This window comes from Trifolium pratense, linkage group LG4 (assembly GCF_020283565.1).
Source record: "Trifolium pratense cultivar HEN17-A07 linkage group LG4, ARS_RC_1.1, whole genome shotgun sequence".
Classification (NCBI taxonomy): domain Eukaryota; kingdom Viridiplantae; phylum Streptophyta; class Magnoliopsida; order Fabales; family Fabaceae; genus Trifolium; species Trifolium pratense.
Window position 1 is genome coordinate 34,225,789 of NC_060062.1, and position 27,994 is coordinate 34,253,782.

The 27,994-nt window shown below is 31.6% G+C and overlaps 4 protein-coding genes across 8 annotated transcripts; all 4 read right to left on the reverse strand.

Moving 5' to 3' along the window:
* Positions 1-1,264: 1,264 nt before the first annotated feature.
* Positions 1,265-10,842, reverse strand: LOC123924775 (probable LRR receptor-like serine/threonine-protein kinase At1g06840). 2 transcript variants are annotated; one of them, XM_045977747.1, is made up of 21 exons: positions 10,602-10,702; positions 9,915-10,076; positions 9,153-9,294; positions 8,641-8,712; positions 8,468-8,539; positions 8,010-8,153; positions 7,789-7,860; positions 7,405-7,476; positions 6,498-6,572; positions 6,152-6,220; positions 5,848-5,916; positions 5,678-5,749; positions 5,388-5,474; positions 4,947-5,018; positions 4,371-4,855; positions 4,033-4,197; positions 3,627-3,910; positions 3,081-3,132; positions 2,695-2,945; positions 2,346-2,480; positions 1,265-1,851 (listed from the first exon to the last, which is right to left on the reverse strand). In XM_045977747.1, the coding sequence occupies exons 2-21, from the start codon at positions 10,000-10,002 to the stop codon at positions 1,504-1,506; spliced, it is 2,826 nt and encodes a 941-aa protein (XP_045833703.1). In that variant the 5' UTR covers positions 10,003-10,076; positions 10,602-10,702; the 3' UTR covers positions 1,265-1,503. The 2 variants fall into 2 exon arrangements, with proteins under 2 accessions (XP_045833703.1, XP_045833702.1); XM_045977746.1 differs by having other exon boundaries at positions 1,308-1,851; positions 10,662-10,842.
* A 1,375-nt stretch (positions 10,843-12,217) lies between these two features.
* On the reverse strand, positions 12,218-16,291 carry LOC123923287 (metal tolerance protein 4-like). The gene is made up of 7 exons (XM_045975976.1): positions 16,077-16,291; positions 15,557-15,726; positions 15,087-15,285; positions 14,713-14,891; positions 14,209-14,359; positions 13,797-13,927; positions 12,218-13,340 (listed from the first exon to the last, which is right to left on the reverse strand). The coding sequence occupies exons 1-7, from the start codon at positions 16,261-16,263 to the stop codon at positions 13,161-13,163; spliced, it is 1,197 nt and encodes a 398-aa protein (XP_045831932.1). The 5' UTR covers positions 16,264-16,291; the 3' UTR covers positions 12,218-13,160.
* Positions 16,292-17,789: 1,498 nt separating this feature from the next.
* LOC123882336 (cytochrome b-c1 complex subunit 8-2, mitochondrial-like) lies at positions 17,790-19,795 on the reverse strand. The gene is made up of 2 exons (XM_045931183.1): positions 19,517-19,795; positions 17,790-18,083 (listed from the first exon to the last, which is right to left on the reverse strand). Exons 1-2 carry the CDS (start codon positions 19,684-19,686, stop codon positions 18,035-18,037), a joined length of 219 nt encoding a protein of 72 aa, XP_045787139.1. The 5' UTR covers positions 19,687-19,795; the 3' UTR covers positions 17,790-18,034.
* A 3,719-nt stretch (positions 19,796-23,514) lies between these two features.
* Positions 23,515-27,317, reverse strand: LOC123924336 (KH domain-containing protein At3g08620-like). 4 transcript variants are annotated; one of them, XM_045977197.1, is made up of 8 exons: positions 27,190-27,317; positions 26,886-26,956; positions 26,461-26,549; positions 25,655-25,806; positions 25,219-25,359; positions 24,742-24,858; positions 24,282-24,425; positions 23,515-23,843 (listed from the first exon to the last, which is right to left on the reverse strand). In XM_045977197.1, the coding sequence occupies exons 2-8, from the start codon at positions 26,909-26,911 to the stop codon at positions 23,694-23,696; spliced, it is 819 nt and encodes a 272-aa protein (XP_045833153.1). In that variant the 5' UTR covers positions 26,912-26,956; positions 27,190-27,317; the 3' UTR covers positions 23,515-23,693. The 4 variants fall into 4 exon arrangements, with proteins under 4 accessions (XP_045833153.1, XP_045833154.1, XP_045833150.1 ...); XM_045977198.1 differs by having other exon boundaries at positions 25,219-25,335; positions 27,190-27,315; XM_045977194.1 differs by having other exon boundaries at positions 26,886-27,285.
* Positions 27,318-27,994: the final 677 nt, after the last annotated feature.

Genomic DNA, 27,994 nt, shown 5'->3' on the forward strand with positions numbered 1-27,994 from the left:
AATAGAAATTACTCATACTCTTTAAACTATCTATGACTTTGGATGAGTTTGAATGAAAACCCAAAAATTGTTTTAAGTTTGAAGTTTAATTCTAGATTGGTTTTATATAAAGTTGGATGATGATGAAAGTTGAAGGTTCTTGAAACACAAAACTTGCTTTCAATATGCAATTGTTTGATATGAATCAAAGAGGATCATGTCCATGTTGTGATTGTTTGTTTTTTCTTAGGTTTAATAAATTAGAGGTTGTGAATTTTTGGATTTTTTATTTTAATGAACTTTCTTAGGTTTAATTAAATTATTTTATAAAATAAGTTTTATTGAATTAAAAACAAATAATGACATGGATATTAAATTTGTCCACGTGGACGCTGATATGCATTAGTGACAATGTCACATCAACAAAATTAGCCTTAAAATGGAATGGGGGATCAAAACTCAAAAAAAAATTAAAATTGGGGGACTAAAAAGTTGGTTTTTAAAATAGGGGGACCAAAACTTCATTTTTTTTGAAAATAGGGGGATCAAAATTGCATTTAAGCCTTAATAATAATGTAATAAAGTTAATTAGTATCAAACTTACTAAATTATCCTAAATATTTGTAATAAATTTTTTAATTTTTGATTAAAAATATACACGGGACCATTATTTATCACTAAAAGATAAAAATTGAATAAATAAGTTTACGAGAAATGATTAACACAACAATTCACTTGTATTTTACCAATATTATATAACAAATTTTTAAATATTTTATTTAAAATAAATTTTCTACATTAATATAGTGACAAACTCAAATATCGAATAAAAATCAGTTGACCCATGCATTTGCACGAGTCTTTAAACTAGTTTATATTATATTATATTATATATAACTTCTTATACAAACTTGAAATGATAGACCGTAAAATCTAACTCATCTGCTAATACCGATATTATTGGGTTGAACAAGTACATTCAACTTTTAATCTATGTCCTTTCAATTATGTGAGCGAGTTTTAAGTGACGTTTGCCACTTCGTATACAAAACTAAAGAGAGAAAAAGAAAGCAATAAGAGTCATTGATGTACATAAAAAAAGTGGGACTACAAAATCAATTATTACAATACTTTTATTATTTTATATCTTTTTGACACAATACTATTATTATTTGGACACACAATTTTCTAACACCGTATATTATTGAGTGTTGACATCAATTCAGAGGAGAGATAAAACAAGCAATTGATGAGAGAAAAAAATATAATTCAAAAACTCGAAAACTGTATAAATAGTATATGGTATCCGTGTTCATATTTGTGTAAAAAAAAACATTTCACTTTTCGCATTTATTTGTTTGATTATTTATTTATTTATTGAGTTACAACTTACAAGCCATTTTTCTTTGTCAATTTTTCTTACAATAGGGAAGTATTAAAAGATTTGCACTATTCAATTTACAAGCCAATGTGATTCTCATATCATCAAAACCATATTTACACAAACAATATTCTTTTCAACATCTATCTTGGTCTAATGGTAGGTACATCTCCACTAACAAGGTCACTACCCAAAATATCTTCTGAAATAAAAGGATTCTTTATAGTAGATGATGAAGGTTGTGAACTAAATGTTGTTCCAGAATCACTTGTATCGTATTCACTTCCCTTTTTGGCATGGTACTCAGGCATCATAGCCAATATGTTCTCAAGTTCTCTAGCTACTTCTGTCATTTTAGGCCTTTCATCTGGTTCATCTTTGCAACACTTTAAACCCAATGCTAAAAACTTTTCCACAATCTCAGAAGTGTAAAATCCCATTCGGTTATCAATGATCGAAAACACTCCACCTGATCCAAATGCCAGTTTAACCTGTAAAAAAATTGTTAAGCACTATATTATAAATCTTAATATCTAAGCGACGGTAATGAGAATATAACATCAATAAGATGCGCACAAATGTATAATGCAGACAAAATAAGGTTTTGAATCTATGGTTTCGTGTAAACTATCCAAATCTCGCACCATTAAAATTGAGCTAGTTCTTTTTTTTTCAATAAAAAAGAATTAGTCCGACTTTAGTGGATTACATTAATAGGATGAGTGATATCGGTATGGTCATCATTGACGTTAGAATAATAACTATCATGATTTATCTTAGAGTATATACTTAACTATATGTTAGGTTAATTAACTGGTGATTAGGCTACATGTCATCTATTGATTAAGTTATAATAAGAGTAGCTTCTAATTCTAATAAATATACAAAAGAAAGCACAAAAAAAAAGCTTTCAACTAGAGTGAAATTTTTACTATACTCCATCTTGATCCAATCACAATTATCATGAAAAGAAACCAAGACATACCTGTCTAATAATATTTTCACCATGGAAGATTGGTGGCTTTCCGGTCACAATTTCCAGAAATACAACACCAAGACTATAAACATCACTCTTATCGGTCAACTTGCGAGTTAAAAAGTACTCCGGATCAAGGTAACCCTGCACGTTTAAAACAGTGAACAAAGAAAATAAGTCATCGATAAGACTGATCCATCATAAACTCACACACAAGTGAGAGAGCCGGGGTTCGAACCCTAGTCATGACGTCTGACCTAACAATTTCGGCATTGTTTTTGCCAGTTGAGCTAGGACTTATCGTTAAAGACCTCATGCTCAATTTTATCAAAAGCAAATATGTTGATAGAAACCTTACCGGGGTCCCCTTTACAACTGTAGATATATGATTAGGCAAATTGCCTTCAATATCTGGAACTGGAGCTAGTCTTGAAAGTCCAAAATCAGCAACTTTTGCTATGAATTTCGAGTCTAATAATATGTTGCTAGCTTTGACATCTCTGTGGAATATTGGAGGATCAGCCTCTGTGTGTAGGTATACAAGACCTTTGGCTGATCCTAGAGCAATCTTCAATCTCATGGGAAAACTAAGAGGTTCTTTAGAATGAGCTGTCATAAAACATTATCTACAAAGTTAGATATAACATAGAAATTCAAGATTTCCTATAGTAAATTTCTAAGAAGCCTCTGAATGTCTGTTAAGAGACGTTCGCGCGCAATAAATGATAAGAGCAATAAATGTACCAGAAAGGTGATCCCTTAGTGTTCCATTTGGCATATATTCATAAACCAGCATCTGCAACCATAACGCAATAAACCAGATGGAAAAATTATAGAAGAATAGATTTCATTGTGAATTAGAACATAAAATGTTTTGAAGGGATAAGAACAAAATGAATTTATAGTTGCATACCCTAAGTTCTAGTATATCTTATTATGGAATTATAAATTATTTCTTTGTATAAAGTATAGAGTCATTCAGGCCATAGTTCTAAATTGTAGTTGTGGTTACACTGCAAATTTTGAAATTGTGGCAAAATGCAGACAAATGAGGCCGCAATTGCAATGTCGTTTCGGAAATCTCTAAAACCTTAATATTGCGACCGCAATTGCAGCAGACTGCAATTTAGAACTATAATTCAGGCCAACTTGTTCTATGCATTCACATCCTCTTTTCAATGACAACATGAAACAAGTGGAAATCCAAAGGTCCAACAAAAATCAAGAATGAAAAATAACTTAAATTTTACTAAAAACAAAAACTTAATGAGTTTTTAAAACGAGAGATACCTGTTCACCATCTTCATCACAATAACCAATCAGAGACACAAGGTTGCGATGATGTAACCTCGATAACAGTTGTATTTCTGTAAGAAACTCCTTCTCACCTTGTAGTGATCCTTCTTGCGCACGTTTAATGGCAACAACAGTTCCATCAGGTAGATTTCCTTTATAAACCTTCCCATACCCGCCTTGTCCAACCTGAGCAGATTGGCTAAAATTGTTCGTAGCCAAAGCCATTTCTTCATAATTGAATGTTCTTACACCATCAATTTTTATTGAGCTCTTAGAAGCTGTGAAAAATACAAGTTTGTTTTAAGATACATTTCAATCAGCAATTCATAATTCATATTTCATACCATAAGATATTATATGGTTAGCATAAAAAAATTCATAGTCATTGAAATTTACTCACTTTTACTTTTACGCCGTGTGGAAAGTGTACGGTAATCATTCAAACGTATTCTAAATATAAGAATAGCAACAATTACAGATAATGTAACTGAACATGCAATTGCACCTAAGACAATTCCAACCAATGCACCTTTGCTTATTCCTGAACTTGAAGAGGAGACAGTTACTGCAGAAATAATAAGTAGTATGAGAAACAACGGCTTAGTAGTACTCGACAAAACAATATTGTTTAACCGAAAGAAAATTGAATTTGATGTTAGTAATGTTCAAATTCTTCCTAAAACATTATAAGTTTCTTTATCTTTTTTAACGATATTATGGGAAGTTTCTGCGACTTACTGTCTTTATAAGGATCGAGGAGAACAAAGTCAAGAAGTTCATAAGGTCCAAACAAATCACTCTCATGAATATCCCATTCTCTGAACATGTCTCTTAACCGAATAACCTCGCTTTGATTGAAAGTATGACGGGTTGTATTATCAACGGAAACTGGAAAAAGCTTCAAGTACATTCTCAATCGACCGTCTTCCCACACAAAACTATTAATGAATAGCTGATTACTATCTATGTTAAGAACACTTGTTAAGAAGCTTTCAAAGTCTTCTACATATGCATTGAAATCTGAAAATCCGGGACTTTTTAACCGATAATTAACGAGCAACGGCACTACACAGACACACTCCAAAGAGTATTCATATGGAGGAGGGCATGGTTGAGTTGGACAGATAATAATGGAGTTACCATTCATATCATTTTCAGTTTCAGTTCCACAGAATTGAACTACGGTATTGTTGTTATTTGAGCATATAGGATTCCCCTCAAGCCTGAAAAAATGGTAATTTTTCAAAGCATAATGCGACATGTTATCGATAAAAAAATGGAATTATTATGATATTAATTTTAGGTAACACATACTGGATTGTGATATTTGAAGGAAGATTTGATATGCTGCCTGATATGCTCGTAAGTCGGTTATTTTTCATGTCCCTGCAGGATCACAATTTCATGATGAGTAAATCAATACAATAAAATTAAGTAGCATCAATATAGAAAAAACTACAAAAGAGAAACAAAACAGATTAACAGAATAAGAATACAAGATTCCCAAGACTAAGAGAATGTACAAGTACATGCAGCATCTTTATGTTGAAACTACTATCGGCTAATGTACCCTTAAACACGTGTTAGTGTTCGACAAGATACTGACACATGTGGTTATATTCAATCACTTTCACTTTCTCAAATTATTACTGGTATTCTACGTGTTAGTGTCATGTTTGGTGTCTGTGTCAAACAATGCTTCATAGGTACAAATTTATAAGTGAAAAATTTTGCAATTATCATTCAACATCTTACAAGAAAAGCTTTTTTGTTCCATTTAAAGTCTTGTTCTGCCAAATGGAAGAGGGAACATCGCCGCTCAGTTCATTGTTTGAAATTGACCTGTCATACGGCAAGATATATGTCTTAAAAAGTCATTTAGTTTATAGTATGATTAGTAAAACTTTAAATTAAGTGACTAAGAAATTCAACAGAAAATGGTTTATAAGTAAGATAAGATGATCTCTAGTTAATGTTATTTGGTCTATAGTACAGGAAAACATTTCGTGCAGAAGAACAAAAGGATGAGACAAAAGATAACTTACAATTTCTGAAGACGAGGAAGATCAGAAAAGCTAGAAGGAATAGTTCCATTAAGCCTATTATTTGATAAATCACTGCATACATTTCAAAGGTTAGAAAATAAGATCATAAAAGTTCATGTTATCATATTCTGAAAAGATTAACATACTATTAAAGTAATAGAAGTTCTTACATGGTTGTGATATTTTCAGATAGCTTATTACTAGGTATAGATTCACTCAATTGATTGAAACTGAGATCACTGCAATGAGAGCAAGCAATTGTCAAACAGAAACATTTACAATCAGTCTTAGATTGTTTCTCCAACATATAAATCTAAATATTCAGAATCCTATAAATCGCTACATAAACTGAGTTTTTCCTTGTTGCTATGATGCAATGAGATTCATCTCTTGTCACTTCGATTCGTCCAAAAAGTAAAGTACAAACATAACTAGATAAATTGAGTTGAATTGAGATGAGATAACCGGACTTACAGATAACCAAGGTGCGGTATCCTGCTTAAATCAGGAATCGGTCCTGTCAAGTTGCAGTTCCTAAGGCTCCTGATTAACCAAGTAACCGACAACAACATATCAATGTTAAACCTTACATCTCTTTGAATATATTCTTTTGATGAAAGAAATATGATAAGACCTTGTTACACTAATTGAGTCAAATAACTATATGGCAAAAAAATTCAGTTTATTGTGTTCTAATGAGTGATCAACTGTCAAATATCATCTCGAGGACACAATATTTAATATTGTTTTTGTTTTACACAAAAAAATTATCATAATGTTTATGCTCCCTACATTAATTATGATCGTAGAATGTACTTACAATTTCAACAACTTTGACATGTTGCTATAAGAATCTGGAATGCTATTTCCACCAAAGTTATTGTTATCAAGTTGACTGATAGAACAAGAAAATACAAGAAATACTTCAAAAATCTATTTGCAAACAAAATATATTTATGAAATCAGTTAATAATGTAAAAAACAACAAACAGTTCTATCTAGTATTATGTGGTTCAATGTGAGACCTCTTATTCTCATACTCCTACACACTCTCTCAAGTCCAATTGTACTAGAGTCTCTTAGTTTGATACTCAACAGCCACATGTCGTTTTGTCTATCTCTTCGGACTAATGTTTTAAAAGTTGGAACGGAGACCAAAACAGTGAGGTCTTCGGGGCATAATGATGTATTGGTTCAATCAGTTCAACCACAATCGAAGTGAATGACAAATAAATAAATGCAAAACATATGAACCTGTTTAACGAACCATGGTTAAACCGCGGTTCAAACAAGTTCAAAACTGGTTCAAACCAAATTGCATGATAATTGGAATCAAACCAAATGGTGAACCGACTAGTTCCTGGTTCAACTGTTTTAAAACATTGCTTCAGACATATGAAAATTCACATGATATGTTAAATCATACATACTATGCAAAGAGAATGAACTGCCAATTTACATACTCCCTCCGGTCCTTTTTATAAGTGACATTTCACCTTTCCAGATTCATTTAATAAATAGTGTATATTACAGACCAAATACATATATAATTTATTCAATGAATCTTGAAAGGTGAACTGTCTCAGGACCGGAGGGAGTATTAAAACCTAGAAGTGAAATGTCAATGATTTCATAAAGAATATAATGTTATACTAATCTATAACAAAATAAAAACCAAATGAGATTACAAGCACACATACACACATGCATAACATTAATAAACATACAGTATATTTAGGCTTGGCATCTCAGCAAGTTCATCTGGGAGGTGTCCTGATAAATTGTTGTTGTCAAGAAGACTGCAGGTCCAAAGATACATTTTGTCAACAAGATATTGACATGACAATCAAGTATTCGAAAAAAAAGTTAAATATATATATTTTTTAGTCCTTATAATTATCTCGAGTTATGTTTTTAGTCCCTATATCCACTTTTCCATCCTACAAATTGCAAAACTACATTCTTTTCTTTTATAGGAACTAGAAACAAAATATGAAAATTTTATAAGGACTAAAAATGCAAAACAAAAATTTTATAAAGACCGAAAACATATTTAACCCTAAGAAAACAAAAAGGAAACATTTTAATGGCTTGACATTGATATCACTTACAGGTGAAGAAGGTTTCTTAAGCCAGAAAGCTGTGATGGAATTTGTCCACTAAGTGAATTGTTGTTCATGTGACTGCTCTCCATTAAGAGAAAAAATTAAAGCATTATTTTCATCATTCTTTAAAGAAAAATGAAAAAGCTATAAAGAAAAAAAATAAAAATAAATAAAGTAACAAGAGTAGAAATTGTTAAAACAGTATGAATCAATGTAAAGAACATTACAAGTGTTTTGCATTTGTCAGGTTTGCAAAGGATAAAGGTATTGGTCCTGTAATATTGTTTTGATCAATTTGTATTCTTTTCAAGACTGGGAGATATCCAAGCTCTTCTGGCAAATGACCTGTTAATTGATTTCCATTCAAGAGCCTACAAAAAGTTCATTTAATAAGGATAATAGTAGAAAAAATGGCGTGACTCGTCATTTAAAAAACGCTAGTAAATTGTTTAAGCAACCAGTTGAACTACAGAAACTACGAAATATTGTATGATTTGTTACGGTGACGAATTTATTATGTACTAAATATCAGTAAATCTACTAAAAATTAGAGACGGAAAAAAATGAAATTCATTTCCTATTTGAGCGATTCTAATGTTTAGCGACAAAATTTTACGTCTGTAATTTCCATCGACAATTCGATATTTTTTATGACTGAAAATCACAAAGGAGGATCTCAACTTACAAGAGTCTCAAAGTTTTGATATTGCCAATTTCTTTTGGAATAGGTCCACTTATGTTGTTCCACATAAAGTCCCTTTGAAAAATACAAATAAAAACACATATTAGAGGAAGAAAGTAATTGAAATCTGCTACATAATTCAAATATTCAAATCTATGAATGCATTCATAGCTTACAATATTTCCAGATGAGATAAGTTTCCAATCTCAGGTACCAAGCTTCCAGCCAAGCTCATATTCATTAGATGCCTAAATATATATAGCAAAAACAAATGGATTATTATGTTATGTTATGCATAATTATTGATTCTAAAAGTAGAATATAATTCATAAATAAGATTAATGATTTGTCAAAACAAAAGATTGAAATCATTAAAATGAACTTAAAATATTCATCACACAAAATTATACACTTATGACTGTTATTAGTCCAATGAACTCAATTCTCTAATAACTTTTGATTAAGAAATTTTGGACTCACAAAAACTATTGTGATGTAGTAAAACATAAAAAATTATGGACAAAGAAACTGGAATCATGTTACTATCAGAGTACAAGAGATACTTCAATCCAGTTACAACGGAAAAATTTGAAATGTGATAAGAGAGAAACGAACGAAAAGCATAAAAAACTACATCTAATTAGGCAATTAGGACTATTTCAATAGAAGAAAAAGAAGTGTATTGTACAATCGTTGAACATGTAGATAGCCATCAACTGTAGAGCACATAACCCCTGTCCACTTGGAACTACAAGGGTCTCCGCGATTCCAGTTGCTCAAATTTCCATTAATATCTACCAAATGGTTCCATATGATTCTCAATGTGTCAACTGCAAGTCAGTGAAAATGAAATCATCATATCAACAATAGAATACAGCGTCGAAGAAAACAATGGAATATATGATACATCATACATTCAATCCTATAAGAAGTGGCGGAGCTTCTAGGTGACTGGGGGGAGTCATCGGACTCATGGCTGGTGACTCCCCCAAAATTGATTAATAGCCTAATGGCTGGTTGTGTTTTGTATATTGCAGGTCTCAAAATCGACTCTATTAAGTGATTTTTCGCATGTTCATTGAATTTTGTGTGTGAAAAAGTAATGCAAAAACCTATTCTACGCAGATTCGGACCTACCAAGCAGTACAGACATATGCACAAAATAGTTGATGATAACTTATATAGCAGTACCTTTTTTTATGAAATGAATATTTTCAATGAATCAATAAAATTATTTAACATATGTTATATTGATTAATCTTTTGTTAGCACTTCTCATTGATATCCTCTCCTCAAAGGAAACAATTAAAATCCATTTATTTAGAAATATATATGTGATGAGAGATCTAACAGACACAATTTCACCATAAAACTTATCAATAATCATAAAAATAGTTCAAAACATAATATATCAATGAAATTAAAATGAGAAAAAAGAAGAAAAAAATACCTTCAGTAGGATCAGTTCTCTGACTAGAAGCCAATAGAAAACAGCAGCAGAACAGAAAGCAAAGAAAACCCTTTGAAAAATACTTCATCCCACAGAAAAGCAGAAATCACCACACCTGTTAAATATCTAAACTTCAATAGCAAGGTACTTTAATTTCTTCTCCTAATAACAACAAAAATAGTTAGAAAACATTCATATATATAGCTATATGCTATTAAAAACAGCTGTTTGGTACATGCTTCTTAAAATAGACACATGACCATGATTTCGGTTGCGAAATCATAGTTATATATATTTTATGTCGGCCACGGAAATGCGGCTGCAATAAAAGTTCATCATCTGTATTTGACCATGATTTCCCATACTATACATGTTTGTATTGACTGTAAATTTGATAGACAAACGGTAAATTTGATAATTCTACCAAATTTACCGTCAATACAAACATGCGGAAATCATGATCAAATTCAGATGATGAAGCAAAAACTACACTAAAGCTTCACAAAATCAAATTCGCGGTGTCACTATCTGTGATTTCATCAAATTCACTGTGATTTCAGACATACATGATATCAAAGATCACAACAGTTACTTCAACCGCAATTTAAAACCTTACTGTATTAAAAAAAAAAAAAAAAGAACACTCTTTTGTAAAAATCAGAATATGTTATGTATGTATGCATATACCTTAGTGTATAAACTCTTGAAGGGTAAAAAAACATAACACTGTTTTGAAAAGAACCTCACCTGGTTGAAGACTACAACAAAAGGAAAAATATAAAAGATGACACTAATATTTATTGATAGTAGAAAAGATTACTAGATTAGCATTGAAAAGTTCTTAGCTAATGACAAGTTATGAGTTCTGACTTGGTCTCCAATGTAGCGGGAGAATGGTTCTATCACTTACGTTTGGTTCATGAAATGTGCTATGTGCATGTGTCACTCAGTATGATATTGAAAAATGTGGCATAGTCACATAGCAAATTAAACATTGACAGAAGAAGCATATATTATTTAATAATGTTTTTTGTCATTTTGACTTTCTGGAATCAGGTAATTAACAAGACAAGAGCTTCATTTAATTAGTCAATGTGTGAATTAGTATCAATTTAATCTCTATAATTGAAATCTGAAATTAAATAAAAAGAAAGTTAATTAGACTGGTCCATTGGAAGAAAAAAATAAAATAATACAGTATATAAACTATTCAAGTGTCTAATATGAATATGAATATATGATTAATGATTTTGAATTTTATAAATTACTTTTATTTTATTGATGAAATTGTCTCACCCTATCAAGACATATCAATTAATTAATCTTTTTCAAAAAAAATTAATTAATCAATTAATAGTTAAGTTTGAAAGATGGTCTATTTACGTTTTTTCGTTAAAAATAATTGGTCAATTCAAAGGAACAAAAATCAAGTTTCAAAGTAGGTGAGTATTTGTTAAACTTGTATGTCTTTTTCTACTCGAGGTGTATCCGGAGATTTTTTCTTTTTTATGTGAAAAATGGGATAAGTAAAATAAAAAGGAAATAAAATTAACTAATCAAACGAGACAAAGAAAAGCACCATCATACAAAATAAATTGAAGTAAAAGTCATGCTAAATCAATTGAGAGGTCCTCTCAAAAGATGAAGCATGACTCTTGTTCGCCAGAAAATCGGTGCATGATTGACTTCTCTATATACACCAACGATATAAGTATCCCATGCACGCTGTTATAGGTTTAATGTTGTGGTATTATAAACTTGTTTAGTGTATGATTAATATGGCTGTATTAGTTATTTAGGCGCAAATTTGCGCTCATTATATATGCTAGCAAGTTAGTTATGCTTGATTGTTACAAGTTAGTTAATCATTGTATAAGCCTATATAAAGGTGTTGTGTACTTAGAGATTGAACAATAAGAAAACACAACTTTTCTCATTACTTTTCTAACCTTCTCATTCATAACTAGTAAACGGTTAAATAACTTTCTCAATATTCATAACCAGCAATTGCTAGTGTTGGACGTCATGACTGAGGTTCGACCCCCGGTCCCTCCACTATGTGTGCGTGTCAGTTTTCAATAACTTGTCATTTCGTCTATCTACCAAAAAATAAAAATTATGGTTTTTACTAAGCATAAATAGAAGCTAAAAAAAATAAAATAATAATTCTACTTTTATTATTGTTTTCCTTTTTTGTGATTGTGAATAGTAAGAGGGAGAGCCTAGGAATATATATTATTATTAACCCTCATATATAAGAGAAGAACAATGCATTACATAGCCCCCAATCCAGCTTTGTATCACCCTTTGATGTCTTCCACAAGATACTGGAATTGTATTATAAGATTATTAGATTACAGTCAGTGATTAGAAACTCCAAACATGCATATTCCGTTCGCAATCTCTAAAAGCATGAAACATAGTCTCGGGTTCCAAATTGCGGACAGGGCATAAGTGATTAGTCATTATCAGTTGTTGCTCGACATTTCTGTTAACATTCATCATTAGAATTCCACGCCCAATCTTACACAACAGTAACTTGATCCTTTCGGGTTCCTTCAACGCTAAGTCAGAATGATAACTTAATTAGATGTCAAACTAGTCACTGGTAATGGAGACCTATAGGCTTAAGCAGTAGAAAAATTTCCATCATTTTCACCTTTCCAAGCGTCAAGCGATTAAGTCTTTGCTCATCAGGACTGCGAGAAGGAGAAATTGAAAGGATAGTATCAAATATCAATCACTGGTTGAGACAGCTGCTGTCTTAGATTAACCACATCCCAATCACCACAACTTGTGACGAAGTCCTTACAACGTGACGTTTCAGTCTGATCTGGAATCTTGATCACGGCCAGGAAGCCGTGAATGCATGCAGTTAGTGACTGCACATAATCCAAATCCTTAACAGACACAACAAAAGAGGGATACAAATTATGTCTCTTCAATAGAAAAAGTTTTCGTTTTCTTGTCTAGTATATCGATAGTTTTGTTTCTTAAATGACGCCAACTTGTTAAATTTCAGTAACATAATTTAAGGATCATGTGTGAGTTTGAGATATAGATATGTATTTGATCTTATGTGAATTTCACGTATAGATATAAATAGACTGACATTTCAGTATATGAATACAACTTTAATACTTCAAACTGATCTTTTTTTTATGGAAAAAAATCATAAATTAAGGTTAAGGTATAGAAATTCACACTCGTCATACATAGACTTCAAACTCGAATCAAATAATGCACTTAAGGCTGACTGTCTGGTAGTTTACTAAGAACTGGGTGTTCTGGTTTGTGCTCGCATTCGAAATCTAGATGAACAAATGCTCGCTCAACTTCTGGAAGTTTCTCAAGCTTTATCTGCAAACTCTCGCCAATGATATGTGCTTCTTTTAAGGGCAAATCCTCTGGCAGTTCAATGTCAACCTGTTTGTCAATCGAACCAAAATTATGCGGTAAAACATGTTATCTTTGCCATGGCATGCCATAGAAATACGGAATTGAATTCAATTAGGATAGGATGTCATGTTGTAACTCAAACTCGAATTGTGAAGCTCTAGCACTGCTTCCTAAGTGCAGCGTGTTTATTAATTTCACCATAGCACAGATTTCATTAGTCAATCGCCAAGATTGAATTAATTGATTAAAAGGAAATGTTTATTTAGTGCATTTGGTTACTAAACATTATATAATATCTATGCCTTAACATTAGTCCTATAAGTTCAAAAAGAAAATAAAAATAAAAACCATCTGAGGCATGGCATGAAAATGAGCAAGACTGTTATGTGATTGAGCGAAGTTATAATATACATAAATTAAGGTTATAAACTTACAATTTTATAATTAGAAATACTAGAATTTAAATTAATTTTGGATACATACCTCTACAAAGTATAGAACTCCAAACGAGTAAGCGCGAACAGTATCAATTCGCTTAATTTGTGAATGCATTATGACAAGATATGTCAGCTTCTGCAGAACTTCAGGAGGTGCAGATTGTCCCACAAGTGAAACTTCAAGAGAAAGTATGTAGCATCAATATTTATACACTACGTTGTTTACATATATCAAAGTTATAATTTTCTTTCATATCTTTGATCAATACAACAAAGTTTTTTTGTTTTTCAAAGACACCCTTCTTTCATAATTTCACTATTAGGAATTTTGATAAGATTTATTTGGTCTTAACTCTCTGATTTATTCGGTCTTAACTCTCTAATTTTGAAGCTCATAACTACTCGAGTCCAACCATTTGGTTTGGATTTTGTTAAGGATAGTATTAAATGAATTTTACCTGCATTTTCCATAACAGTACCAGACCAATTTGAAATAGTGTAAATTGCAAGTAAAATAGCACCAATAGGGTCAATCCACCAGTAAAATTTATCACCAAGAACAGCTGCAACTAATCCAACCACATTTGTTACAACATCAAAGTGATGATCCTGCAAGTTAGTATTTGTGAGATATGTCAGCACAACTTATTTTAGCCTTGTTTTGAATAAACAGCTTAATTAAGCACTTAAAGTATAGATACTTATCATATAAGTGCTTATGTATAAGCTATGCCTATTTCTATAACAGAGAATAAAATAAAGTCAAATTCTTTTTATATAAGCTATGACCTATTTTCACTAGCTATCCTGCAGAACTTATGGAAATAAGCTGAAAACAGCTTACACTATGTTTTCATGCGCTCTCCCTAACAGTCTCAAAATAACGGTAGATAACCTTAAATAAGCCAATCAAACAAGACTCAATTTATAAAGCAATTCATGAAAAGAGAAAGCTACCATACATCTGCATAGGCAAGCACAATCTTGTTTCCTGAGCTTCTACAGTAAAACCAAAGCGCAAGCTTCACCACGGTTGCAAATATCATAATACAGTACAACCATACTAGTTGTTCATAAGACATTTTTTCAGAAGGATTGTTTTCTATCAGTTGTTCTACAGCAGTCACCAATACCTGAAAGCCTATAGCAAATGGTTTAGATATAACGACAATGTAAAAAAATAAGTGTTACACTGTCAACAAATCACAACCAATCATATCTGTGACTTTAGAAGTAAGTTAAGATTGAAGTTACACGTTTTTAATGATATGACGGTTATGATTAAACGAATAGTTTGATTGCGACTAATAATATAGATAAAGTAGTTTGGACACACCAAGTGTTGCCATGACAGCTGCAAAGATGATTATTCCCACCGGCTGCATTCTCAACTTTCCAATAGGGTATTTGTACTTATTTATGTTCTTCATTGAAAGGTGAGTGAACCAAAGTATGCCACCAGCCATGAAGTCAAGCAAAGAATCCAATGTTGAAGCAGCAATAGCCATAGATCCAGTCCTAATTGTCACATATATCTAGACATGTATATGCATAATGTTATTTTTCTCTTGCAAGATAAGCAATTATGTTGCATATCTCAATAAAAATTATGGAACCTTATGCTGAACTTTCAGGACAATATTAATTTAATCCTCCATATTATTGATATTCTAAAATGACTAATAGAATTGAAAAATGTTAATCAGGTTTGTCCCTCTATCTGGACCTGTTATCAAATGCATTCCTGATATTTTATTATTTTTAACTTAATTTCGAATTTAACATAAACATCTAATGGAATATCACCTTCAATGCCAATAAAACTGCATTTGCGTAGTTAGAAATCTTCATCGCCCGTTCATGTTGAGCCTGTTTTTCTATGTCTTCTACATCAATGGAGTCCGATGTTACTATGGAGTCAACTTCCTCAAATGATTTTAGAGTAGCAAATTGTCTGTCATAGTATTCTTTCTCTCCTATAAAATAGGAAAAACCGATAGTATAAAATTTTTAAGTTATAGAGACTTGGGAGTCATATTATATGATTTCTTTTGCAACTAAGATGAGGGGCTTAATTGAATAAAATTTGCAACTGCGATATAGGCCACAACATATATATATCAAGGTTTTGAATGTCTCTGGTACTGCAACTCCGGCCGCAATATAGGGATCGCGACTACGAATTTAAACTTAATAGATCAAATTTATATTCAAGGAAACTTTATGAACAAGAGATAAAAATCTAAGTATGTCTAGAGAGTAATACAACATTGAATCTAATAAAAGGTGTGTTTAGTACATGATTAAAAGAAAGAAAGAATGAAACCTTGGCTTAAGTTAGTGGATTTTGAGACATGATGAGGATCAAAGTCAAAGGAAGAGTCAGTGTGGAGGATCAAAGAATGGACTTTATCAGGCAACTTGGACAAGAAAGCTGTTGTAAGTGAGTTAAAAGAGTTCATATCATGGTTCTGATTCCCCAATAATGGCTTGGAACTTGAATTTCCCTCCATTGATCACTGTTATGGTATAGTATAGTATAGTATACTCTGATGCCTGGTCACCACATATATGTATATCTGTGGTTGCAACCCAATAATAATAAATAACTATACATTAAACATTTTTATATTTCTCAAAGTCATTTCTGCCTATAATTTATTCTGAAGGAGGAAGTTTGGTCAAACAGTATGTCATTACTCATTAGGCAATACGCACAGAATCATGCCGCAACCGGAGACAAGAATGAAATATAATATGATCATAGATTATCCAACTGAAGTAGACAAGTTCCTTTGAATTACCTTTTAATTTAGAAATGGTTTTTTAATTAAAAAAAAATTAAGTATTTGGTTTTTTAATTAAAAAAAATAGAAGTGTTTGGTTATTTATTTACACAAAAATCGCAAGTTTATAGAAGATAGATATGAGCTTTTCAGAATATTTTTAGATGAAAAATATTTGAAATTATGTACGGATAGAGGAAGTTAAACGTTAATCAAGAAAATTAGATTTTTTAATAGGCAAAGGATAAACACAATCAAATATTTATACTTTCTTCCATATAAATTACTGTAATCATTAACCTATTTTATAATATAGAATTTGATAATTAACGTGACACACAGAAATTTTAAGATATTGATTCTAAAAAAGGAACAAGCATGCTAATTGCCGCATTGCAGCACTGAAAATCAGTATTAAAAAAAAGGAAATTGCTATGTATAGCGAAAGATTTTCCACGAATACATCACGACAAGTGCAATTTGCCTATATAGTACCACTACCTACATGTATTCCATTAAATACGGAATTAAAGTGTCAACAAAATTGTTTTGCCTACAACCCCAACACATGCTTCGTGGAATTTCGTGAGCTATCCATTCGCTGGATATAGCATCACTCTAAAAAAAAGCCGTGGTAGCAAGCTATCAAATTTTTTAAAGACATGCAATCTTATTTTACTATTAATTAACAATCGAACAATCATTTGAAAACTAGATTGTTCGGACTGATTGAACCTATAATCTAACTGATATCGAACTCTTTTTATGACTGTTTAGAGAACTAATCTTTTTGAAATATGGCTTGAACTAGCATAATAATTTATACGTTGTTGAACAAGTGATCATTAAAAACTCAACTTTAGTCTGTGTATAGCTTTGAACATATTAAGCCTCTGCTTTATAATGCAGACATATGAAGTTGCGGTGGAGCTTCAGAAAATTCGCACGCCAGAAAAGACTGTCGAACAAACAAATAAATCGTAGCACTAAAAGCTATATAAAAGAAACCATTCTTGTAAAAGGCTGGGTGATCTGATCCTCACAGGCATAGACAGGGGGAATGTGACCATGATGAGATGATGGTGAAGCATTAACATGCAACTCAAATTTCTTTACTTTTCCGATATACAGACTTGCAACAGGTCGATGGCATTTCCAATTGGGGAAGTGTTTATTTGTATTCGCTTGTAAAATTTAGTTTTGTAATTTGAAAGTGATTGTTGCATTAAATAAAATCACAGACCACTCCAGAGTTAAACATAACAATTCATTTTCATTTTGACACTCATCACAACATTATTGACAGGACAAATATTATCTTTTATAACATATAAAATGAAGAAAACTACCAATTCAAACCATCATAGTATAGAAACAGCTAAGACTCATATCTCAACCAAAGAGCAAGAGCTAGTTTGACCAATGTCACATTATTGACTAGCTGAACAAAATTAAGGACAGGAAACTTGTAGATTATCCAATCGATCCTCGTATGAGCTCAGTACCTGTGGTGCAGCTTCTCCTGTTCCACATAGTGCATAGCATACCTGCATTCATAGTGAGATACATTAAACATACAAAGACATACTAGTTAACCACCAACTTCAAGAGATTGATATATTCGGCTACGAGGCCTAGATACATAATACAGTGCTAATAGGGAAACATGAATTTTGTTAAAAATAAGTCACTGAAGATACATGTCGCACACATAATGTTCACAAAATAAATACACATAAGCAGAATAAAAAAGCATAAATACATAGATTTCCCCTGTACATAGATAGATTAACATTTCATTCAATCAACTTCAAGATGCCACAAAGGGCATCATTTAGTCTGATACAAAATAAGCGTTGACTCCACACAATTGTTATCGTCTTCAATCATGTTTTGTGAAAGAAAAAAAATGACACAACCAAAAAAGGGAGTAAAAAAACAAAAACCAAGTATCTGCAAACCATAGGGACATTCAGAAAAAAGTCCTACCGTATTCTTAGAGACACAATACACAAACACAGAGAGACATGGATGACATGCTCAAATAGTTATTATGAAGTCTATTATTAAGAATATTATCAGAAGTCTACTTCCTACTTCACAGCTTCAAGATGAAGGATATTTTAATCATATCAGTTTTTGATACTAAAACAGATGGAAATTAAAATTGCAGCTAAAACCTAAAGAGGGTACCGCTCCATTGAAAAACAAACAAAACTAAGTGTTCATGTCTGGATGCACGGTGGAAACTCTGAAGTGATCCAAGTTTTACCATAATTGATTACAAGTACCAGGCAATCGTGATTTCTGTAGGTTCGATTACTATGTACCATAATTGACTTTGCTTCCTAATCCAAGTTTTACCACAAACTTGCTTTAAAAAAAAAAAGTTATGAACAACTTAATTTAAACCCCATGAATCACCAACACAGACCTAGGACACAACCCTAACACGTAGACACACAGTTGAAGAAAACGGAAGTGACCGAATCTAACCACATGTGTCAGTGTCAAATAGATGTCATACATACGCCTGCATGTGCCAGACACCAAACACACGACTTCAATCTAAAGTGTCAGTGCTACATAGATTCAAACTCAATTTTAACCAAATCAATCTTACAAAATAAATTTCATTTGAAATCAACAAACGTTCATCACAACATACACCAAATAGAATAACAAAAAGCAAATCAGGTCACTATCTATTCATATTCAGTATTCATGCAAATTTATTTTTCCCTTTCTCCTAACAATTCAATCCTAAGATCCAAAAATAAATTCAAGCATATTCAATCCACAAAAACTAACAATAATAAAAATAAAAATAAAAATAAATCAGGATCTGGCTACATCCCTAGGAGATAATTAAGATCCAAATCATCCTAACCGCAAAATCAAATCTAATTTGCAACAACAATAATAACAATAATTTGATCGATGCAATAAATCAAAAAGAGAAAAAGGTGAAGAAAATTACGAGTAGGTTCCGACGACGGGAGTAATCAAAAGAAGAGCGCTGATCCAATTTTCAGAAACCTTGTGATGAATTTTGGTAGGTAAATCCTTCCATAAACCGGACATGATTTTCTGCTGGAAAGGAGAAAGAGCATACACAACAGATTTCACTGGAACAATGTTTTTCCCCATTTTCTTCTTCTTCGATTGGATTGGATTCAACAAACGACGCTAACGAATGAATGAATGAACGAGAAAGAGAATGAGAATGCGAAATGGAATGGAATGGAAACAATACCCTAACTTTTTGTTTGTTAATTTATTTTCGATTTTTTATTGGACCGGGTTTGGTTTTTTTTTTCTTCTACGCTATTCTGAGTGAGTCCAGTCCAATACGACGGCGCATGGGCTAGGAGTTAGTTCTACGAAATTTTCTCATTCCACCCACTCACTTTTCATCTACTTTTTCAGTTCGCAAAAAAATTTGGAAAATACGTTCCGAACTATTTTTTTAGTGTAAAATTTACACTATAAAAAATTCAAAAAACGTTTTTCAAATTGCTAGGGGCGTAGGGGAAAAAGTGAGTGGGTGAGATGAGAAAATTTCTAGTTGTTCATGTTTCATTTCAATTTCTTTATTTTATTTTTTTATTTTAGTTTGTTTTCTAAATTTCAAACAATTTATTTATCAAAAAACTTTTAAAAGATTTATATTTTTGGTGTATCATCTTTTCAATTATAGCGATACGGAATTTTTTTTATTTTCAATGTAACTTATTAATTTGAATAAATAAATAGTTTGATTTTAGTAAAGAAATATTATAAGTTAAAGTGTATTATTTTGTATTTCGAAATAATTTTATTTTTATAAAAGTGCATTGATGTAGTCTATTGTTTTTCTGAAATTATTATTTTGTTTCGCAAAAAATTATATAGTAAGTTTGTCACATAAAACCGACTTATATCCATTTTACAAATTTAATATGAGGACATTTATTACTCTAGAGCGCAGATTATACCCACAGTACTTCTTTACATTTAGTGCGTGCATTTCTCCTCCTTCTATATATTCATCACCTTCAATTCATTTCTACACAATAATTTTCTCTCAAAATTTTCTCAAACTCTCTAAATCTCTTAAAACTTTTCTCATACTTCTCTAAAAAAAATTTCATTTCTCCATTTTGATTTCATGTATCATATCTATAAACTTGTAAGTGTTTGCATTTTAATTAATTTTTTTTGAAATGAATAACTTATATTTAAATTCATTTTTTAAAAATTCTGTTTTAATTATATTTAAATAATAAATAATTTATTAATTGATTTTTAAATGATTAAATCAAAAATAAAATCTAATTTTTAAATAATAAATAATTGAATGACTTGTTGACTGAGCCGCCAAGAAGTTCTCAAACCCGTCGCATTTGTTGGTGGTTTCATCCGCCAGGAACTTTCACGTGCATTTGTTGGCGGCTTTTTACACCAAGTTCAAAATTGTGTGAGCAAGTTGTTAGCAGCTTTAGCCTCTAAGATGTTGAAGTCAATTCTAGTTCTCATTTGTTGGCGGCCTTTCTTGACGGATTTTGGCCGTCAACTGGTTGCCAACAAGTTATCACTTTCTTGAGGGCTTTTGGTTGTTTTTTAGGGCTTTTGTGCCCCTCAAGAAATTTGTGTTTTTTTAGTAAATTAGAATAATGATCCGTTTGGATTGACTTATTTTTAAATTATATATATTGTCAACTAAGTTGACATGATACAGAGAAAGGAACAAGTAGATGAAATTCTTGATATTCAAATTGTTGGCCTTTAGAGTATTGATTGCGTCAAAGAAAGCAAAGTGTTGTAGGTAAGCTTTATTCATTTCAGCCCGAAGCATAGATTCCTATAGTGAAGGATGCTCTATCTCTCGAAGTAACTAAATATATGCAGGGTCCGTCCTGAGTGGCTCTAGCCCTCAAAAATAGAGGGTCCGCTCGAGAATGTTTTAGTATTAATTAATTGTGAAAATGACAGAGAAACCAAATAACTTTTAAGTAAAATTTTACTTCATTATCTGATATTTTAATTATTCAAGCTATTGTTTTTAGTCACTTCACTATTGAGTACACAAATAAATATAAATATTTTTAACTTAAATAAAAAGATATATTAATGTTACTAACTTTTTTAGTTTCAAATACATCACTTTTTAATTTGTCCCGAGTCTCAAAAATATGTTGGATTAATCCTATTTATATGTATTAGTCAGCAATTAAACCTTAAACCAAATAATTAAGCTTATCAGTAGGGTTGGGAATAGGTCAGGTCAGGCCAGGCTTTGACAGGTCTGAGTCTGACCTACGATTTTTCTTCAGGCCTAAGCATGGCCTACGGCCTATCAAATGCAATTTTTTTTACCTGGCCTGAGTATTTTTAAAGTCTGGCCTGACCTTGTATCATGTTTAAAAGCCCGTGTTACATAAATATCTCTATATGGTTTTTTTTAATCACTCTATATAGTCTTTTTAAATAGGTTAAACATGCATTAAAGCCTATTTCACATTTAAATTTTTATAATTTCTACAACATTAAGAAAAAACTATAAAATGATTAGCACAAGAATTAAAAGCTAATAAAATAAAAAATACGATTACGACAAAGTTAAGTATGCCATAATAAAATTATTATATAAATAATAATTATTAAATATAAACAAGTCGGCCTATCAGGCTTTGTAGGCTTTTTTAAAAGTCTGAGCCTAACCTATTTATGTAAATAGGCTTTTTTCAAAGCCTGGGCTTAACATTTTTAATAAACAGGCCAGATCAGACTTAAACAGGCCAAGTCGAAGGCGCCCGTAAACCGTCTGGCCTATTCCCAACCCTACTAATCAGCATGTAGATAAAATATAAGTATTACTTTTGCTGATATGAGTAACACTAAGAAGTATGATGAAAAAGACTTTAATCTCATCTTTATGGTGTAATTAGTAAATGGGGTTAGGCAGAAGAATGGAGAAACTGGGGACATAATGACCCTACAATGAAGAAAAGAGATCTACAATAGCATCACTTTACAAAGACAATCATTAATAAGTCAAAGCCAAAAAGATAATTAGTTTGGATCGGTAATAGTCACGGACAACAACTTCCACGTATACACATTAATCTCAAAGACCCTACCATTAGACACTACCCTTATTATATGGTCAAATAATAAACCATGGTGTGATTTTGCTCAGTAAAGTACACATCTCATATCAAACATTTCTTTTCTAAACTATTCATTTCATCAATCATGAAAAATAAACAGTCTTTTTATATGCAACATTATTGAAGTGTACCATAATCTTAATTTAAAGTTTGAGGATCACAACTTTGCAGAGAAAATATTATATTAGTTATGTAGTTGATTTAAAAGATTGAAATGTGTGAAGATATTCTAGAGACTCAGAAGGACGTGAAAGACTAACTACGATGATTTTCTACTAAAGAAAATAAAATTGACGTTTTTTATTCGTCTTTTATTTTATTTTATTTTCTTTTAAGATGATCATTTAAGTATTAAAATGTCTTAATACTTAATGACCAATAAAAAAAATAAAAAGATAAAGAACGAATCTTATATTTTAAATTAAGGTAAAACATTATCTTTTGCAAGTCCAATATCAAAGTAAAGTCGGAGTGTCAGTGGTTTACATAGGTTGAATGATACAAGCACGAAGCAAACAACACGAAAAACCAGAGCAGATGTAGATGCTCGTGATGGAACGGCAGCTGAAGCAACATGAGTTGGCCAACGTGTATGAAGACTTGGAAATTCTTTTGAAAAAGGTGTCTAACACTAATATGGAGTGTTTGCAGCATGTTGTATAGAAGGTGACGTGCTCGACACCGGCCACACTTTTCTGATCGATAAGATCAGTATTTATATTTATACACATTAAGAAATATACAGCATCAACATGTCAAGATATAATAAAAATAATAATTGTGTTAATTTTACAAGTCTACTAATAATGAAGTTGAATGCAACAAATGTAACAATAGATATATGTATATTAATATCAATCAATTATCAACCCCTTCTCTTTTCTTCTCATCATTTTGTTCTCCAAATTTGCATGATCATTTCATCAAGGTTTTCTCATTGCAGCTACACAACATTTACATACATGAAGTAATTTCAAATGCAACAATTTCACAATGTAGAAAAGACTATTGGTCAGTTTTGGCTCTTTTTATCATTTCATTAGAAGTGAATGGAGAGAGACTACCACTCAGTTGAGGACTCTCTTCCCTAAAACTTGAATTCAGCATTGCAAGTTCTCTAAGTTGTTGTCTCTTGTAGATGTCCTGTGACTCATCCTGCACATGGTAAGAAATGTTGAAGATTAAGTGTCGAAAATGTATCTAAGCGGTATCAGTGAAAGTAATTTCATAAACAATTTTATTTATCATTAGATACTTTTTGAGTTATGCATTCAGAAATATCAGACACGTATTGGTATTGGATATTAGACCATAACACATTGACTTGGCCGATGCCAGGTCAATGTGATATGGTCTAATATTGAATACGTGTAACCTTCCATTTTTGAAGTAATTGGACTTCATACCCTTCCATTTTTTAAAATTGGATTTTCAAATGGACACATGATCATGTAGTTGCAGATCTCGACTATCAGATAAAGATAAAATTATTGCTAATCCGATCTTCATCCAATAAGCGAGATCATTTGACTGTGTGAGTACACACTATCCCTTAATGCAAAATTTAGCAAGAGAGTTGAATGAAAAAGATACCACAGGTTTGAGTAGCTCTTCTATGATTTCCTGTGCTTGCCTCAACCTTAATTCAACAACATTGACAGGTAGTTCAGCTTCAATCAAAATGTGCAATGGTTCATTCAAGTGCTCAAATCCTGGCCTTCCCCTCAACAACTCTTCCTTTATATTAACAAAAGTAAAGTCACAGTTACAAATAATATATTGTTTGTAGAAGAAGAAAAAAGATAAGATACGAAAATTGAAAACAGCTTATAAAGAGTGGCACTTTCACCTTACAAATTCGTTTTGTAAGAATGAGTTATGTCAAATAAAAAAAGTTAATATGATATCAGAGCCTATCAATTCAGGTCATTCATCATATTATCTATGCACCGAGTTCAATATTGTTGAGCAACTCAATATAAAAGCCTAATAGTGTGATCGCAAATTAGGTTTTGTGGAGATGCAAAACAATCTTTTAAGGAAGAGAAGTTACCTTATCAAAGTCTTTTATTGAACCTTTCCCTCTGATAAATACGCGGCAACCTGTAGTAGCCTCCACTCGCTTAAGCGAATTACCCCTTGGGCCAAGAAGCCTCCCAACAAAGTTGAACTGAAATTTAAGCTAGCATTAATAGCTCATCATAAAAATGTCACATGAGAATTCCCAAATGATTATAAATTAAGTGTGAGAGTTGAAGAACGAAACCAAGAATTTTCATGGAAACTATGTGCAGTTCTTAGCATTCTTCTTCTACTCTCACACTTAAGACAAATGAATATGATCTCACAATTTCTAACACAGCAAAATTGATACGATCATTCTTAGAATTGGGAATTGGCTAGTTGGGCCTAACTCAACCCTACAAAATTGTAAGGTGAGGATTTCCCTCACCAGACCATCTCGCAACCGATTTGGGACTCTTAACAATCATATTGAAAGTGCATTAAAATAATGTTTTACATATCTTACATTTGGATGGCTATCATGAGGAATATCCAAACGCAGCATTTTCTTCACAATGTGAGAATTTGAGACTGCTGGTGCTCTTTGCCAATCCACATTTAGTCCTTGTACTCCAGATAACCCCTGATGTAAGATTGGACTTAACCTCTTAGAATATAAAAGAAATGGAATGGAAATATTAGTACATCATAGAAAGAAGACATGTTATAGCTTCTCCGTTTCAAGAAAAAAAGAGTAGAACTTTTTATTGAAAGTGTTCTATCTAGACACTTTTTTTATTTAGCAGAACACTTTTAGCATATTTTCTCAAAATTATTATCAATGTGGTATATGTATGAATCTATTTGTCAGTGTTAAGTCCGGTGTTTGTGTCAGATTGAAGAGCAATGAAGAACAATGGTCATCATTGCATAGAAGTGTAGAACAGAATTAAAAAACTTACTTCATGTGACAAACTGTTCCAGCCAGTGAAATTTTGTGTTGTATCCAAAGAAGGCATGAAACTAGTCTTGACACTTCCAAATTGAACTCTGTCATAGTCACTAAGCCCTTGGTTCTGCATCAATCCATTCTTTCCAGAAGCCCTTAAAATCTCTGATAAAAAAAGGTAATATTGAATATAAGAATATAAATAAAGTAAGAGATTTTTCAACTAAAAGTTGTTAAATATGAATTGAATGGTACTAGGTAGTAAGTACTAACAAGCACATGAATTTATCAATAGGCATAAGAAAAATATATAAGAGACTAATAATTTTCATAGTGACAACTACAATTTACTGCATTTTAAAGGAGATAATAATCCTCAAGACAAAAGAGAAATGAGATACTAATCCAAGTAATTAACCAGAAAGTTGAGCTTATGAGCAATTAAGTCTGATTCAAGTGAAATGAGTTAAAACAAACATAACCTACGAAGCACGGACACAAACACGGACACCGGACACGACACAGACACTAACACGTCGTCACTAATAATAATTTGAGAAAATGACATGACTCAATGTAATTATAAGTGTCGGTGTCGTGTCAGTGTCGGACACTGGGACAAGACACAAACACTAACACGTCGACAATGATAATAATTTGAGAAAATGACATAATTTAATGTAATCATAAGTGTCGGTGTCGTGTCGGTATCAGACACATCTAATCCGAAGGATGTCCGTGCTTCATAGTTTACATAACAACAAAATTAGAAATTCTCCAAAATAAAAAACTTCAATATATAGATTTAGGATAACCAACCTTGGTTTAAGAGTCTAGTACATAAGGGTAAGACTTGCATGAAAGGTCCAAGCTTCTGGTATTCTGCTACCAACTCAGTTAAGTATTGGCTATACAAAACATACATAAAAATAATAAGCACTCAAAAGTTAATTAAACTCCTCGCATCATATACATATAGGTATTTTTTGTATTAACCCTTTAGTTTTCAGGAAAACGGCCCTAGTATGCTAGAATTTGTTCAGAGATAAATAAAGTCTGACAAAAAATTGTCTCAGTCAAGAATTAAACTCGGATGCTCCTGACCGATTCAACCTTAACCGAAACTCATTAACCATATAAACTCAACCAATATGTAACATACATATATATAAGTAACAAAATTTCAATAATAAATATCATAATTAAGAAGAATTATAATGAGTTCCTACATGTACATAATATACCTATCAACATCAAAATTGCTTCTCATGTTTATATTTGGTGAATTGGCCCCTGATATTCCTGGTGAGGAAATCTGATTATACAAACCAGACATCAATTCAACACAACTGAAAGAGTATATAAGAAATTCAAAGGTAGTAAGAAAGAAGAAAAGAGGGTATGTGTGGCCTGAAAATCCTGTTAAGAAAGAAAGAACAACATCATCAAACAAACACAACTGTGTTTGAGTTTGATAGAGAAAATAAAAAGAGAAGGTAGTGGATGAAAAGAAAGGTCACAAAACTAGAAATATAGATAGAGGGCCACCTTATGTAGTAGATTGATTAGTAGTAAAAGAAAGCCTTAAAGTATATATCTCTCTCTCTCTCTCTATTTGTTTATCTATCTCTCTCAAGATTTGTTTTAATTGTTGTTTTGTTGACTTCTGTTGCATGTGTGTGTGTGCAGTATTGTATATATCACTCATTGTATGTATGTTTTCTGTTTTACAGCTTAGCAAATTGATGCCTCTATGAGTAGTTTCTTTCTTCAAGAAATTATTTACTTAACTAGTACTTAATTAAGCACTTACTCCTATGTATGTTTATGAAAATTAACTTTTGAGTGCTAAAATTGTATGTTAATATTTTTACGATTTTTAACCATTTCAATCGAAAATAACTTAATGCTCTGTTGCCGTCAAAACAAAAAAAAAACGGAAGGCTCTGTCTATTGTAGTAGCATTTCGTTGCGACAGTATCGGTATTTTGGTGGGATTTTTTTTTTCACTCTATAAAAATGGTAAAAAACGATAAAAGAGACTTCCTATACAGGTTTTGTCGTGGCCGTTTTTGTGGTAACAAACCTTTTTTAAAAACTACACATTTATATATAAGGTATTTTTATAATTAAAATAACTTTATGTTGTTTTCATATAAGCTATTATGAAGATTTTATTGAAATAAACTAGCTTATGAAAATATGATAAATTGTTTTTATAAACTCTTTCAAACAATGTAACAAATACTTATATCATTAGATAAACTCAAAGAAATTAATATATCTATAGTCTAAACAAATCAAATATAGAAAAGAAAGCTCTTCAAATCTCCTTCAAAATTCAATTAAAGAG

Bases quoted from the DNA above. Each gene is read 5' to 3' on its own strand.
- LOC123924336 (XM_045977194.1), bottom strand. From the start codon at position 26,977: ATGTCTGGTTTGTATAATCAGATTTCCTCACCAGGAATATCAGGGGCC. The intron at 25,360-25,654 runs GTAAGTTTTTTA...TTATATTCTAAG, and splicing joins GGAACAGTTTGTCACATGAA to AGGTTAAGTCCAATCTTACA. The intron at 23,844-24,281 runs GTATCTTTTTCA...TACCATGTGCAG, and splicing joins AAGAGCTACTCAAACCTGTG to GATGAGTCACAGGACATCTA.
- LOC123923287 (XM_045975976.1), bottom strand. From the start codon at position 16,263: ATGGAGGGAAATTCAAGTTCCAAGCCATTATTGGGGAATCAGAACCAT. The intron at 14,892-15,086 runs GTGTGTCCAAAC...CATTTGCTATAG, and splicing joins AGCTGTCATGGCAACACTTG to GCTTTCAGGTATTGGTGACT. The intron at 14,360-14,712 runs GTATGGTAGCTT...ACTAACTTGCAG, and splicing joins TTGTGCTTGCCTATGCAGAT to GATCATCACTTTGATGTTGT.
- LOC123882336 (XM_045931183.1), bottom strand. From the start codon at position 19,686: ATGGGGAAAAACATTGTTCCAGTGAAATCTGTTGTGTATGCTCTTTCT. The intron at 18,084-19,516 runs GTAATTTTCTTC...CTATGAATGCAG, and splicing joins CCCGTCGTCGGAACCTACTC to GTATGCTATGCACTATGTGG.
- LOC123924775 (XM_045977747.1), bottom strand. From the start codon at position 10,002: ATGAAGTATTTTTCAAAGGGTTTTCTTTGCTTTCTGTTCTGCTGCTGT. The intron at 6,221-6,497 runs GTAAGTACATTC...TTGGTTAATCAG, and splicing joins ATGTCAAAGTTGTTGAAATT to GAGCCTTAGGAACTGCAACT. The intron at 5,917-6,151 runs GTAAGTCCGGTT...CTCTCATTGCAG, and splicing joins ATACCGCACCTTGGTTATCT to TGATCTCAGTTTCAATCAAT.